The sequence below is a fragment of the Pezoporus flaviventris genome, unplaced genomic scaffold (assembly GCF_033815535.1).
Source record: "Pezoporus flaviventris isolate CSIRO_AGI_PZ_B2104156 unplaced genomic scaffold, CSIRO_AGI_Pfla_v1 ptg000017l, whole genome shotgun sequence".
Lineage (NCBI taxonomy): Eukaryota > Metazoa > Chordata > Aves > Psittaciformes > Psittacidae > Pezoporus > Pezoporus flaviventris.
This window is the reverse complement of record NW_026892565.1, coordinates 1,283,448-1,296,747: the sequence shown is the minus strand read 5'-3', so window position 1 is coordinate 1,296,747 and position 13,300 is coordinate 1,283,448. Positions and strand designations below refer to the sequence as shown.

Genomic DNA, 13,300 nt, shown 5'->3' with positions numbered 1-13,300 from the left:
TGAAGAGTCCCTCTCCAGCATCCCTATAGGCCCCCTTCAGATACTGGAAGGCTGCTATGAGGTCTCCACGCAGCCTTCTCTTCTCCAGGCTGAACAGACACATCCTGCTGTCCTTTACATAGAGCTCTCTTCAAATCCTTCAAGCACAAGCTGTGAAAGTGAGACAGCCATGCATTAATGCTGCAACAGGCACTGCAGTTTCTGGGCCTAGCTTCAGGTACCCAGCTGACAGGGAGATATCATACACCAAAGAAGAGTTAGGCTTGTGTCACTGTTCACAGCCAATTAGCTACGGATGCCATGTAAAAGTCGGGCCTGGGACCTTATTCTGTCAACATCAGACCAGGAAATAGGGCCCCAATCTACTCTGTGCTTCTAGGAAAGACTCAACTGGGAGAATGACACTGGCAGCCAATCAGTGAGGGTCTTGAGCTGAAGCTAAGAAAGTTTCTCAGAGCAGAAAACTGACACAGCCGAAGCAATTTCCCAGATCCCAGGTACATCTGAGACTGCCCCTGCAACTGATTCTGCTCTAAGGAGATCACAGGACAGTACACAGCTGAGGTGGTTTCTCCCAAGCTAATACTGACAGGAAGAAAAACCTGTGAATAGTGTCACTGCCACTCAGAGCAGAACAGCCTTCCAGAGAACCAGTAAAAGCAGCCCATTAGGGCACACTGGTTCAGGTTCCAACATTATTGCCCTACAGGGATAGAAATTTACTGCAAACAAAGCTATGTCCTTCTGTTACAGTCCCTCATCATGACAGCATTTTATTTTAAACACATCTACATAAAACTGATTTCAGTTCCTCAAATGTAAGGCACTAGAATGTAATGACAGAACCAGAGTTTACTTGTTTACTGTTTCTTGAGCAAGTTAGAAGATGCCCACTCCTGCTTTTGAGACACACTGACTAAAAAGGCAGCTTGCAGAACCTTCTGTTGCTTCCCCAGCCCCCCCAAACCCTCAGAAACACAAAACCATCCAAGCACCTTATGAAAACAGGCAAGAGTGGTATAAGAGGTCTTCTATATGTTTAGACTTGAAAAAACAAACTTTGTGCTCAAGTGTTTTGGGTCTGTGGGGTGGTTTCTTTCTTCATCAGTACATTTGTTTTTCTGAGCATAGCTACTGCTTATACTGTAGAGTTTACTGCTACATAGGTATAGGGGATATTTGCACTGCATATCAGGAACAGAATAATACCAGTTACTGGTTCACTTCTCCAACTTACTGGCATAATTTAAGCTGGAAATCAACATGTTATCAACTAGTAGATGTACTTTAACAGAATCCAGAGATGTAGCCTCTTTTGTTACCAAGTGCACAGTATATTTGCAGTTTTCTCTGTAACTGAAAGTCTTTAACTCATTGAAGGACAGAAAGTACAACTGTTCCTTCCCTGACAAAGCTGGAAGAATTCTTTTCTAATGCTTTTAGATCACAGCTAGTTAAAAACTCCAGTTTCCATTGACTAGCTTGAGCAGCCCTTTTGAAATGCTCAGGTGTCACAGGCAGGGATATGCCTATCCAAACTGAATATATAGCGCCCATAGCTCACTGTGCTGCTGCTCTTTCATTACACTCTTCAAAGTGCAAGATCTTTGATATTTGTCAGCAGTACAAAACCATTTCCAAGCAACTACACCATGTCCTCAATAGGAAAGCTTTTCAAAGGTAACTAAACCCAAACCAGGGTCTAAACTTCCTCAAATACAGTTCATGCTCCAGAGTTGTATGCCAGGATTTCATTAACAAACTCCAATGCACCATATATATCAAAACTGCCCTATCAGTCAGCAGAAGTACCTGTTTAGTCCCATCCCTTGTACCTGCTTCAGAGGAAAGCCACAAAATATCCAATAACTCTGAAAGCACATCACACATATTTTCCTCGTCCCCTGTCAGTTTGCTCTAAAGCATCGAAAGATGTAAATTGTTGATGTCCTTAATGTATGTCTAAGCATCATTATTCACATTTCACTTGTCTAATTTTAATAAGTAACTTACTTCAGTGGGAGCTTTGTTTCTTACAGGAGAACCTCAGCCGGTTTTGCTGTCATGCAGAGGTCACGCAGGTGCTGATGCTCAGCCCTGTAACAGCCCTGCAATGAAGAGTAATATTTCTTTATGCTGAAAGTGATAATTTTATAGCAAAATCTATTTCATATGTACTGAAAAAGAAATTGAGTTATCTTAAGCCTTCAAATGCTTTATTTTACAGCCTCTGGAGGCTACTGATTAACAGAATCAGATGCTGCTCACAGAAAATGTACATAAATAAAGCTTTTCAATTTTACTTTTTCCTCTGTATTGGTGCTCCTGCAACTAAGCTCTTCAAAATAAAAGCACTTCCAGTGTAACACATATGTTTACATGGTGCAAATTCTGATTCTGGACAGAACTGGCCTGTGAGTTTATGCTGCAAAGCCTGTGCCAGAATTACCTCGATGGCAGCTTTCTTTGAGAAACAAACAGAACAAACTCACTCTGCTACTGAAATCGGCTTTCCTTCGCTTTAGTCTCCTGTGTTCTGAAGCGGCGCGTTCTCAGCTTGAATGTGAAACATCCTTCTAATGACAATAACCCGAAATAAACGACTGACGGAGCCCGCACCAAGCGCGGTCCGAACCAACACACCCCCCGCCCCCCCTCAGTGCCGCCACCACCCTCCCACCGCGGCTGGGCCGCCTCCGCCTCACCTCCTGCATCCCGGCGCTCAGTACACCGGCAGTCAAGGCCCGCGGGGCGTCCGCCCTCCAAGGGGCTCCTCAGGCCGAGCCGCGAGCACCGTCCGCGGGGCAGGGGTGGCCGGGCCGGGGCCGGAGGGACGGGGACAGACCCAGACCGAGGAGCGCACCTCAGCTCCCCTCAGGTACCCGCGCGGCTGGGCGGCCCCACCCCCGGGGCGGAGCAGCGTGCAACGCTCACTTCTCATTGGCTATTCTCACTGCAGCTCGTGCGCGCCGCTCGTTCCGCATTGGCTACTGGCAGCGCGGGCGGCACGCGGGCGGTGCTGCGGCCGGAGGCAGCGGGGCGGGGCGGAAAGAGGCGGTACCGTGCGCGGGGCGGGCCCGCGTCCTGCCCCGCCCCGCCCCTCTCAGCAGTGCCCCCCCGCTGGAGCGGCGGGGACCACGAGGGGGCGCCCCCTGGCGGCTGGGCGGGGTGCAGCTGCCTGCAGCCGTTCCGGGCGGAGCGAAGGCTCCGCGGTTGCGTTCTCAGGGCCCGGTTCCAGGCGCGCTGACGCGTTCGGGACCGTGGCTCCCCGCACGGGCCCCAGCGTGGGCACCGTCAGTGCCTGAGCACTTCTGCCAGGCTGCGGGCACCATGGATGCCGTGCTGCGCCCGCCCCAAGCTCCAGCGTGCCCGAGCTCCTCAGCATGGGTGCTGGTGGTCACACGAAGCCCAAGTGCTCAGCTCTAAGTGCTGAGCAGCAAAGACACTGGACAGAGAGAAGGACCCACGTGTGAAGCCTGTGCCGGGGAAGAGAGGCCTAATGTTTAATGTGACAGTAACAGCAGCGAAGAGGAGGCCAGGGATGTTTAAAGGACAAATTTGCCTCTGTGTGGGTTCTGTGACTGACCAAGTGCTCCTATGCTTCTCTGCGGCTTCCTCGCTAGAATTCAGCTGTTGACAAGAGGGAAGGACACTGGGATTGTCTGCAGGACTGCTGCTGGTTTATGTGAAACAGCAACTTACGATAAATGTACGATAAAACACCTTGGTCATAAGGCATCATCACCTCAATGGATTGTTATCACTGGGTCTGAGGGTCATAGCGTTGAACACAAAGACCACTGAAAGGCCAAGGGAACAAAGTAACCTCGGGGGCATGTAGGTGTGTATTTAAATAGGTGCAGGAACAAAACCCAAATGCCTTACTTTGGATTTTTCTTAAGCGTAAAAGAAGCCCAGAGAAGCTGCAGCTGCCCCATCCCTGGCAGTGTTCAAGGCCAGGCTGGACGGGGTTTGGAGCAACCTGTTCTGGTGAAGGTGTCCCTGCCCATGGCAGGGGGGTGGAACTGGATGAGCTTTAAGGTCCTTTCAACTCAAGGCAGTCTGTGACTCTGTGATTCCTGGTTAGCACTGCACACAGTTTGCCACAGATAGATTGACAGTTTATTGTCTGTCATCATATGCTTTGCATTTCATCTGAGTAAACTTTGGTTATCAGGTTAAAACTTCCTCTTGTTGGTCAGAAAATATTTTTCTGGACTGGTATGTTTCTGGACTGATTGATTGAATGGAGCAGGGATTAATTAACCTGTTTAATGCATGATAGTGGCACAAACAGGTTGTAACCAGTGCCATACTGTGGAGAATTAGAGCTGGAGAGTGAATATATCAGGAGGCTGAAAATTACCATTTAGATTTTGCTCCTGGACACAGGAATAAGGTTACATGTGACAAGTATGGTCAGAGAGCTGGTACCCAGCATCTGTGAGGTGCAGGTTAGTAACTTTTGCTCTTTGTAAGGGATTGCATGGGTGAATGAAATTGCACTTGGGGTGGGGGTAACCTCAATGACAAGGAAACATTTGTTAGTTTATGGTTCTTTCTTCATCCTGGTCTGTACTGCTCCCCTGTGCAGGGCCAGAACAGGCCTGGGGCTCAGCTCACTTTAACACTCCCAAGAGCCCTGCTGACTTGTGTGGGGAAAAAGGTTTTGGCTGAGTTTCACTTTAAGTTCCCTGGTATTTCACTGCCCTTCTGGAGAACAGAGCAGCAAGAGCTGAAGCTTTAGTGCAGCAAGTTTTTCAAACAATATGTGCTTCAATAGAAAAGAGGCTTGAGGCTTGCTGCCCCAGCACAGAGACAACAGGATGTCTGAAAAATACATCAGGCCAGCAGCAGAGGAAAAGAGCTGTAGTGTGCATAACCAACTGTATGTGCTTCATCAAAGTTGGCTACACTGGGGCCCTCAGAAAACCTGAATTACATAGATGAAACCTGAATTACATAGATGGAAAAATACCTTTGCTACTATGAAGGCTATAAATATATGTCAAAATCTAATTTAAAAGTTCAGTACTAAGAATATGCATTGCCTTTTTTAATCTCTGAAATACGTCATCTGCCTCTGCCTCAGAGCATCTCTTCAAAAATACCTGGCATTTATGAGCAAACACTTACAGATACACTTAGTATGTTCTTATTCACTTATTAATTAACTTGCTCACTTATTAAACACTTATTCATACACATAATCGTTTCTCCTTCTTACCCAAAGTAAGTTACAGGTGGATTCTAAGTACAAACCTGGAGTCCCATGACTCTGCTTTTGCACATGTCACAGGAGACGCGGTTAACTGAAGTAACTAGTGATCAACATCAGAATAAACACTTGTGCACACCCATTTGCAAACCCATTATGAAATACACTTTTATTTACGTTTAGTTGTAAGCAGAGGTACATTCTGACTACATTCTGTTGGAGACTTACATGTTACAGAGCTTCTGTGGTTTAGTGCAGTAGTTTGTCCTAACCTTCTCATTAACACAGTCACTATAGTCAGTGTTACATTTACCACACTTGCAGCTCACAGCCACAGGGTAGGAGTAATAAGGGATGGTGTGATGAGGACAGCCTGGAATCAGTGCTGTTTTATACAGCATCTCTTTATATGTGCAAACGTTCTGGGACAGAGCGCTTTTGAGTAGCAGCTTCTTGCCATTGCTGTCCTGTAAAGAAAAAAGAAATGCATTGTTTCACTGAAGCATCTACGAGTGTCAGAGACCTTTTTACACTTAGACTAGCGTGAACGCTTTCAGCATGCTGCAGTTTGGATCTGCAGTTTTGAATCTGTGCATGATTGGGGCTCACTACCTCAGCACTTCAAATCACACAAGCAAGGTGAACATATCTATCTGCTTGGCTCAGTGCTGACAGTGCTTTGTAAGCTTAGTGGCTACCTGCTAACCAAGGTGCAACATCAAACGCTACACTGAACAGTGAAGCTCCCACACAGTTTTTGGCATGTCTACTTGTGAGATACTCTCCAAGCAAGCTGTCATAGCAGTAATGGGAGTAGAAGTTACCCAAGGAATTTACATTAAATAAGTTACTAAATATGGTCTACTTCTCACCTGTTCAACCCTGACCCCCCAAACTGAGTACAGAGGCTCTGTAGTGGCAACAGCAGCCAGTTCTCTGCTGTGCTGCTGATGTTAGGAGCTCCCTAGCTCCAGAAACTTAACATTTCTCCCCCATACCTTCACAACAAGCTAACTCCAAACCAGCATGACAGTGTGATTTTTCTGCCTGTGACAAACAGTATTAGATTTGTATCATTTACACCAATTTCCCAGTGAACATCACTTGTTCTGCAGTGATGGCTGTTACAGAAACAACTGCCTAAATGAGAGTAACCCTTGTACCCGAGTCATGCAGAATCCGGCACAGATGGTGGTGTTGATGGCCAGGCAGTAGGCACATTCCCTTTTCTCCACATGGATTATATACTCTGAAGGAGCACAAAGTGATGCTGTTTGACAAACAGTCAGGCCAAAGAGGAGAGACATCACGAAGAAGGGACTCATGCTGGATGGGGGGAAACAGACAAACAAAGCAAAGTGTCAGTAGAATTAGATGTACCTTCCAGCCCTCCTCTCAGAATTGACAAGAACAGTTATGACAGTCGTAGACTAGAAGTAATCTCCACTTTTTTAGCTGCAGCCTGACATCTTTCCCATCTCAGACCTTTAATGGAAACAGTACTAACCATTGGCCAAAAAAGGATAAACAGGCCATCACTGACATACAATAAACTCACTTCCCTCCCCCACTAAAGCATATTACATGAAACTTCACTCACGAGTGATAAAATGCCGATACAGAAAATAACAGGAGCTAAAGGATTTTAAAATGTGCCATGTGAGAGAACATGAGCTCCAGGATTAACCAGAGATACCAAAATAACCTTGTGGGTTAAAAATAATTTTCTAAAGAAAGCATCTTATAAAATGTGCAAGAGAGAAAAGAAGCAGCTGTGCATAGCAGGCATTGTGCACCTCCCAGTTGGCTCAGAGGCATGAAGAGATGGGAACACTGCCAAGAGTTAAATAATAGATTCAAGCAAATTACAATAAAGAACATCAGCAAAGAGTTCAATTCAACATATCCCCGCTGTTGTGCTGACCTCACTCCTCATACCTGTGGGGGGATCCCGACAACAAAGCTTTGCTTAGCTCCAACACAACTCCAGGGTCTACCCTACATCCTCCAAATTACAGCCTTTAAATGACAGTGTGAACAAACACATGGACATCACCCTCTAGTCTCTTCCAGCTACCAGTTTCCCATTGCAAAAGCCATTCGTTCCACAGTCTGGTTTACCCTGTAGCTGCAAGTCTGGAAAGACCAACCTCTTGTCAGCTGAATTCTTCCCTAATACAGGAACCTGATTCTGCCTTGAGCTGGGAGAAGCAGTGACCCAGCACCAGATCCGTGTGTGCTTTATACTCCCCAGGCTAATTCCAGGCTGATCTTACTGTTTATATAACTGCATCTGAATTGCTGCTTTCTTATCGCAAAGTCATCTATTGAAAATTCATACTGAACCACAAAGCAAATGTGATAGGAACAAATGTCTCCGTAATATCCTAACCTGGAAACTGGAGATGGAAATCTAATTATTTTAACAGTCATTCTCTCATCAGGCTTTTAAACTGGCCACTGCTTAAAATAAGTTATGTTTGATGAATTTAATCGCTACATAGGACAGCAACATCACGACAGGAAGGGTGGCATGGAAATGGAGTCATCCTGAATTACACAGGACTAATTCTACACCTGTGTTTTGTGGAAATTTAAGGAAGTGTGGCTCACCGTGTGCACTGGTTACCAGGCAGGTACCACTGCCAGAGCAGCACTACACACAGAGTAACAAATCTCAGAGCATTTGTACTCAGTGGGGTGGGTTTGGTGCAGCCTCACTTATCTAATGAAACAAAACACACAGAGAAATTATCTGGCCTCTAATATATGGAGCAAATGGTAGGTAACAAAGCGATTTGCTCTGGAATAGCAATTGATGGGGGAGAAGCTTTGAAGAAACCACTTGTGTAGCACAATGAGAAGCAAAATACTTCACTAACAGTAGTGAAACTGAGATGTCCACACATGGGGGAAAGCACTTATTTTTAGGATTTTGTGTGTGGAAAACCTGAGAGAAAGAAAAGTAAGAGAAGTTTGACAAAGCCACTGACCTATGCTGCTTCATCAGTCTGAGCAGCCTTCTTCCTGTGCTTATTCACTGCAGCTCTGCTAACATCTCCCTTCCGTAAATCAACTACCTGCCACTTGGACCTGGAACTGATACATATCTTAATGCAGGTCAACCACATTCCTGATTTATGTAGCCATAAGCAATATGATAGAGTTGAGTTTGAGCTGGTAAACATGGTCCCTATTGGTGTTTAGCTAATTCCTGAATAACATTGGCTCCTTTTCCTGAGGTTTTGGACTGCTGCACACGACTTTGGGTCCTGGAATAACTCTCCTTTTTTGGATAACATGACAGAGTTCTTGTTCCATTAAGACAAGCCAAATGCTTTCTGTTTTCATGGAGTTTCTACTTCTGGGTTAATTTCTACCATATAACTTCTTAGGAATTAAATGTAACTCTTTGTGGCTTAAGAACATGAGCAGAGTATTAATTGTACTCTCAGTAACATCTGTCCATCCACACTTTGCAATGCAAGTGTAACACTTATTTTGCTACAACTCCCATACATTATTTAACTCTATGTTTTCTGACATATTTAAAATGCAGTTAAACATGCAGGTTATATGAGTATACACATACATACACTTGTGTAGATAACAGGTATACATATATACACATTACATATACATGTATACATGACATAAATACATATGGGTTTGGTTGTTTAAAACTTTAATCAGAGAAAAGAATGTTCATTCTTGGAAATCTTAAAGAGTATTTTAAAGGAATCCTGAAAGGAAAAGGAAATAATTCACAAAACATAATCCTGGAGAGGACAAAAACTGCCCCAAATAAGAATAAAAACTGGCATTCTTAAAGCAGGAACAAAGTGTGCAGCCCTTGCAGCACAGCTGAGGTAGGTGCAGCTGATTCTTCTCTAAAAATTCCACAGTGGTTTACAAGCAGTGCTTTAGGCATTTGGAGACACTGGTCACGACAGGAAGACCCTACATCCAGGTTTAACATGTCTTCCACATATCCCTTCAGAATCTAGGCAGAGGTCAGATCACAGTATGAAGGCATATGTAAATCTTTTGCTGCTTCAAAGTGCTAATTCCTCTGATTTGAGACAATTGGGTGTAACTGGGGAGGTTCAGATTAGGAGAAAAAAGGATTTGCTTTAACAAGGTTTACGGAAATGTCTGCAAACAGCAATAGCAAAGAAAGTATAACAATGCTTGAAAGTCTGTCACAGTGAAGATGAAAAAGGGAATGCAACACTAAAAACTAGCAATGAAAAAAAGGAAAACAAACAACAACCACTGTTAGACGTGAGAAGATGCAGAAAACTTGCATGGGATGCTGGAGATTAGGAAACCAACTTCTGTCAGGCCAACAGGCACATCCAGGGCCATTGCTAGACAAAGACAAGCTGTTGGTGCAGAGGAAGTGCAAAGTCTTCAGTAAGAACATGTGCATTTGAAAACGGAGTGACTGAACAACCAACATCCACGTTTGCAACAAAATATACTAAATAAATTGTATAAAGAATAAATATTTTTAAATGAACCCCATTAAGTGGCTAATGCTGATTTCAAGAAGTTTGCACCACTGAGGAAATTTCAAAACATTAAGTGCTAATATTATGGCAATATTTAAAGAGAGAATGCTGACCCAGGTAACTCTCCACAAGGAAGCCTGACATCTATCCCTGATAAATCAGGTAAAATAACAGAAAGTTGATACAGGATTTGAGCAATAAAGAATTAACAGATGAGAACATAATGCCAGTCAAGATGGTGTTACATAAAATAGGTCATGCCACACAAACCTGATTTATTCTTTGAGGTGATTACAAATTGGTTGTTAAGGCAATTACATAGATGCAATGGCCTTAGTTCCATCTGTCCAGAGCCCCACTGTCATGAAGATTTAGAGCTCTTAGGGTGGTGTGCTCTGAATGTCAGGAATTATTAATCACTGGAGCAGGTAGTGTAATTTCAGCAGTGAATTTATTTGCTGCAACCCAGCCTTTGAATGCCCTGCAGTGCATTACAGAAATCTCTGAGTATTGAGAATGGAAATTCATCTATATGGAAGCATAATAAACTAGTCTGAATGGACCCTGAGGCTGATGTAACTGCTGCTGCTCCTCACACTCAGGTTAGCTTCACAACAATAATGGCCACAGAACTTCTTGGCTACTACCTCTTCTTTGCTGGCATCATTTTAGCCCACCCATCTGTCAGAGAGGCACTATCACTAGTCATAACATACATACACGTTTCTTCAGTAACTTACACAAACTGTTAAGCTGGTAGGAAAGCTTTTCCTTGACTGTCCTGCTGGACATGACCATAGAGCTCGTTCATTACTGACCCCTCTGAACACTTGATGGGGGTGAGATCCCACTACCTCCTGGGAGCAGCAAGACAAAACACTGTGGCAGGATAACAAAGTCCAGTGTGGCAATCTGTGAGTGCCTGAGGCTTCTTTCATCCAGTTTCCTAAAATCCAGAGTTACAAGTCTGATGCATACAGATCCTTTTCTTTGGTTGCCCCACCACTGACCTGCAGACTGTTCAGTGATAGATGTTTTTAATGTGGTTTTACAGCCACCAGCTTTGTAGCCCTGTTCTGGAACAGCCAGTTACACTGTTAATTATTTATCTTTAACCTTTCTGTTAACTAAAGCAATCCATTCACTGACATCAGTTACTTTACTTTTTCATTAAGTGAAAGACAGGATGCTGATGTTCCATTAGAAGTGTTTCAAGTGATCTCTGTAAACAGAATTCAGTAATAGTGAAATTCATGGGTTCATTACCCAGGAATCTCTCTAACAGGCTAGAGATTCAGTGCATATCACGAGATTATGCATACAAGTAACTTAGTAGGATTCTTTGTCATTGACCAATGCCTGAGATAAAAGTAGGAACAATGAGCAGGAGGTATCACATTATTCCTACTCACTCTTCCCCTGTTAGCACAAGGAAACTTCTGATCTTACAAGCAGGTTAACACACTAACTCCTGTTTCCACTGAATGCAGTGCTGTAGATATTAAAATGAAACCATGTCCATGCTTGCAAACAGCAGGGAATTAGAAGCTATGCTGATGAAAACCAGACAAAGCCCATCAGATTTCTAAACAGATTAGTATTCTGGTAGAGGAATTACTTCCAACCCCATCCTGTTGCAAACCTCCACTGATAAAAGGAAATAAGATCCTAATATGCTGTCATAGAAACAAGTGGGTTTGCCAGGTTTTGCATTTAAACAGAGTGCAGCTGCTGAATTTCCAAAGCAAGCCTCTGTAATAGCTGGAAACACAGCTCTCAGCTCTTCAATTTCCAGATCCACAGATGACTGCTATTCCCTTTTGTTCCTAGGATTAGATGCAGCATTTCCTATCCACCACAGATTAAGGCAGCAATTCCCTTTGTCATGTATCATATGCCAACAATCTCCATTTGTGGTCTGAAAATACATAATCCTTTTTGCTGTTTGGCTCAGATGATAGAACACTTTGTATTTGGTTTCAGTTCTTTGGAAAGTGCTGGACATTTCTTTTATTCTAAGATACACAATCACTATACTGAGAACATTTAAAACCCCAAACACCTGAGAAGCCTTCTGCAGTGTTCAAATGACTGGACCCACCCAAGAGCACAACAATGAATCCCTGATGAAGATCTGCTGTGCAGACTTGATACTACATGTGTCCATTTTCTAAGGATCTTTTCTTACTTTCCTGAAGGATTCACAAACACTTAACTAATTTCCATTTGCTTTTCCTATGCAGACTGGATTAATGCCTAACAAAGTTGCTTATATTTTCAGTTTCATTTACTATATATAATCTGTGCACAGGAACAGGCATCATATGAAGCAAATATGATTGACATCCTTCCTAGCTGATTATATTTCCTGTAGGATTCCTATTCTGATACTACCAAGATTTCTGTAGTTTTGCAGATGATTTATACATCACACTCATGGTATCAGGATGCACCACAGATTCATAATGCAGCCATGACAGTACTGGAAAATGACAAGGTCCTGATTACTCCTGTTGTAGTCTAGATGTGGGCAGTTCAGACTTGAATTCATATCTGTTCAAGTGGAAAGACTTTTCTCCACCTTCCAGATATTTTAGTTACTGCAAGACTCACTGTGACATGCAGAAGCTCTTACAATAACCAGCATTTCTAATTCTTACTGCTTGGTCCTTGTCATTTCTTCTCGTAGTGTCAGATACTGTACCTATACCACTAGACTGGAAATCAGGTTTGGGAGATATCAAGAAAAAACTCTAATTTTTCATCTAAAGTCTCAATTAAAAATAATTTAAAACCTATGTTTTATAGCAAGGCATTCAAGTATGAATATGGGAAGGCAGCTTGATGTGGATTTTGAATCTTAACTTCAAGATTGGAAAACTGTAGTTCATGGGTCTCTGTGTGAGCCCTGGCTGAGCAGACTTTATAGTAGAAGTCTCGTTATATTCAGAAACACCTAGAATTCTTAGTTTTGCTTGCTCAGTATCTAGCTTAGCAGATGAGTCTGCATATCTGTTGAATCTGATGTCAACAGTCGAAATTAGACATAAGCCATCTTGAAATGAAGTAATAAACACTGGCAAGTGTTCAGGTCTTGTATAAAACACCAGCCCTTTTAAAATAAATGTCAAACTGCACATATAAGTTGTGTTTCCTTTTTCCTGCAGAGGAGCTGAAGAGATATAAGTCACACTGCAAATTAAAATGAGGAATAACTGACTTTGCATGACAGTCCCTGTATCCAGGCAAAAAAGAAGTAACTCGTATATCTGGGAGAGGTTTAAATGGATTATTTTACACTACTACAGTAAAAAAATCTTTCCTGGAAAGAAGGGACATCTGGAAGGTGTGAGTTACAAGCAGCTTCTCTGTTCTGCATTTGTCCTAATTTACACTATTCAAGCAGATTTATTATAAAAACTTAATATCCTGCAAACATTTGAAATCTTTCAAAGCCATTCAAACTTCTCAGAAAATCTGCTTGTGTAACAGATTCTATTTCCAAATATAGAGGAAAAGAACATTATATTTTTTTCAGATCTCTAGAGAGTATCTGTCAGTTACATAC

General features: G+C 43.1%; 1 protein-coding gene across 2 annotated transcripts; it reads right to left on the bottom strand.

The window, feature by feature from the left end:
* Window positions 1-5,372: 5,372 nt before the first annotated feature.
* On the bottom strand, window positions 5,373-11,168 carry TSHB (thyroid stimulating hormone subunit beta). 2 transcript variants are annotated; one of them, XM_061454966.1, is made up of 3 exons: window positions 10,473-11,168; window positions 6,382-6,544; window positions 5,373-5,685 (listed from the first exon to the last, which is right to left on the bottom strand). In XM_061454966.1, exons 2-3 carry the CDS (start codon window positions 6,541-6,543, stop codon window positions 5,443-5,445), a joined length of 405 nt encoding a protein of 134 aa, XP_061310950.1. In that variant the 5' UTR covers window position 6,544; window positions 10,473-11,168; the 3' UTR covers window positions 5,373-5,442. The 2 variants fall into 2 exon arrangements, with proteins under 2 accessions (XP_061310950.1, XP_061310951.1); XM_061454967.1 differs by lacking the exon at window positions 10,473-11,168 and having other exon boundaries at window positions 6,382-10,423.
* Window positions 11,169-13,300: the final 2,132 nt, after the last annotated feature.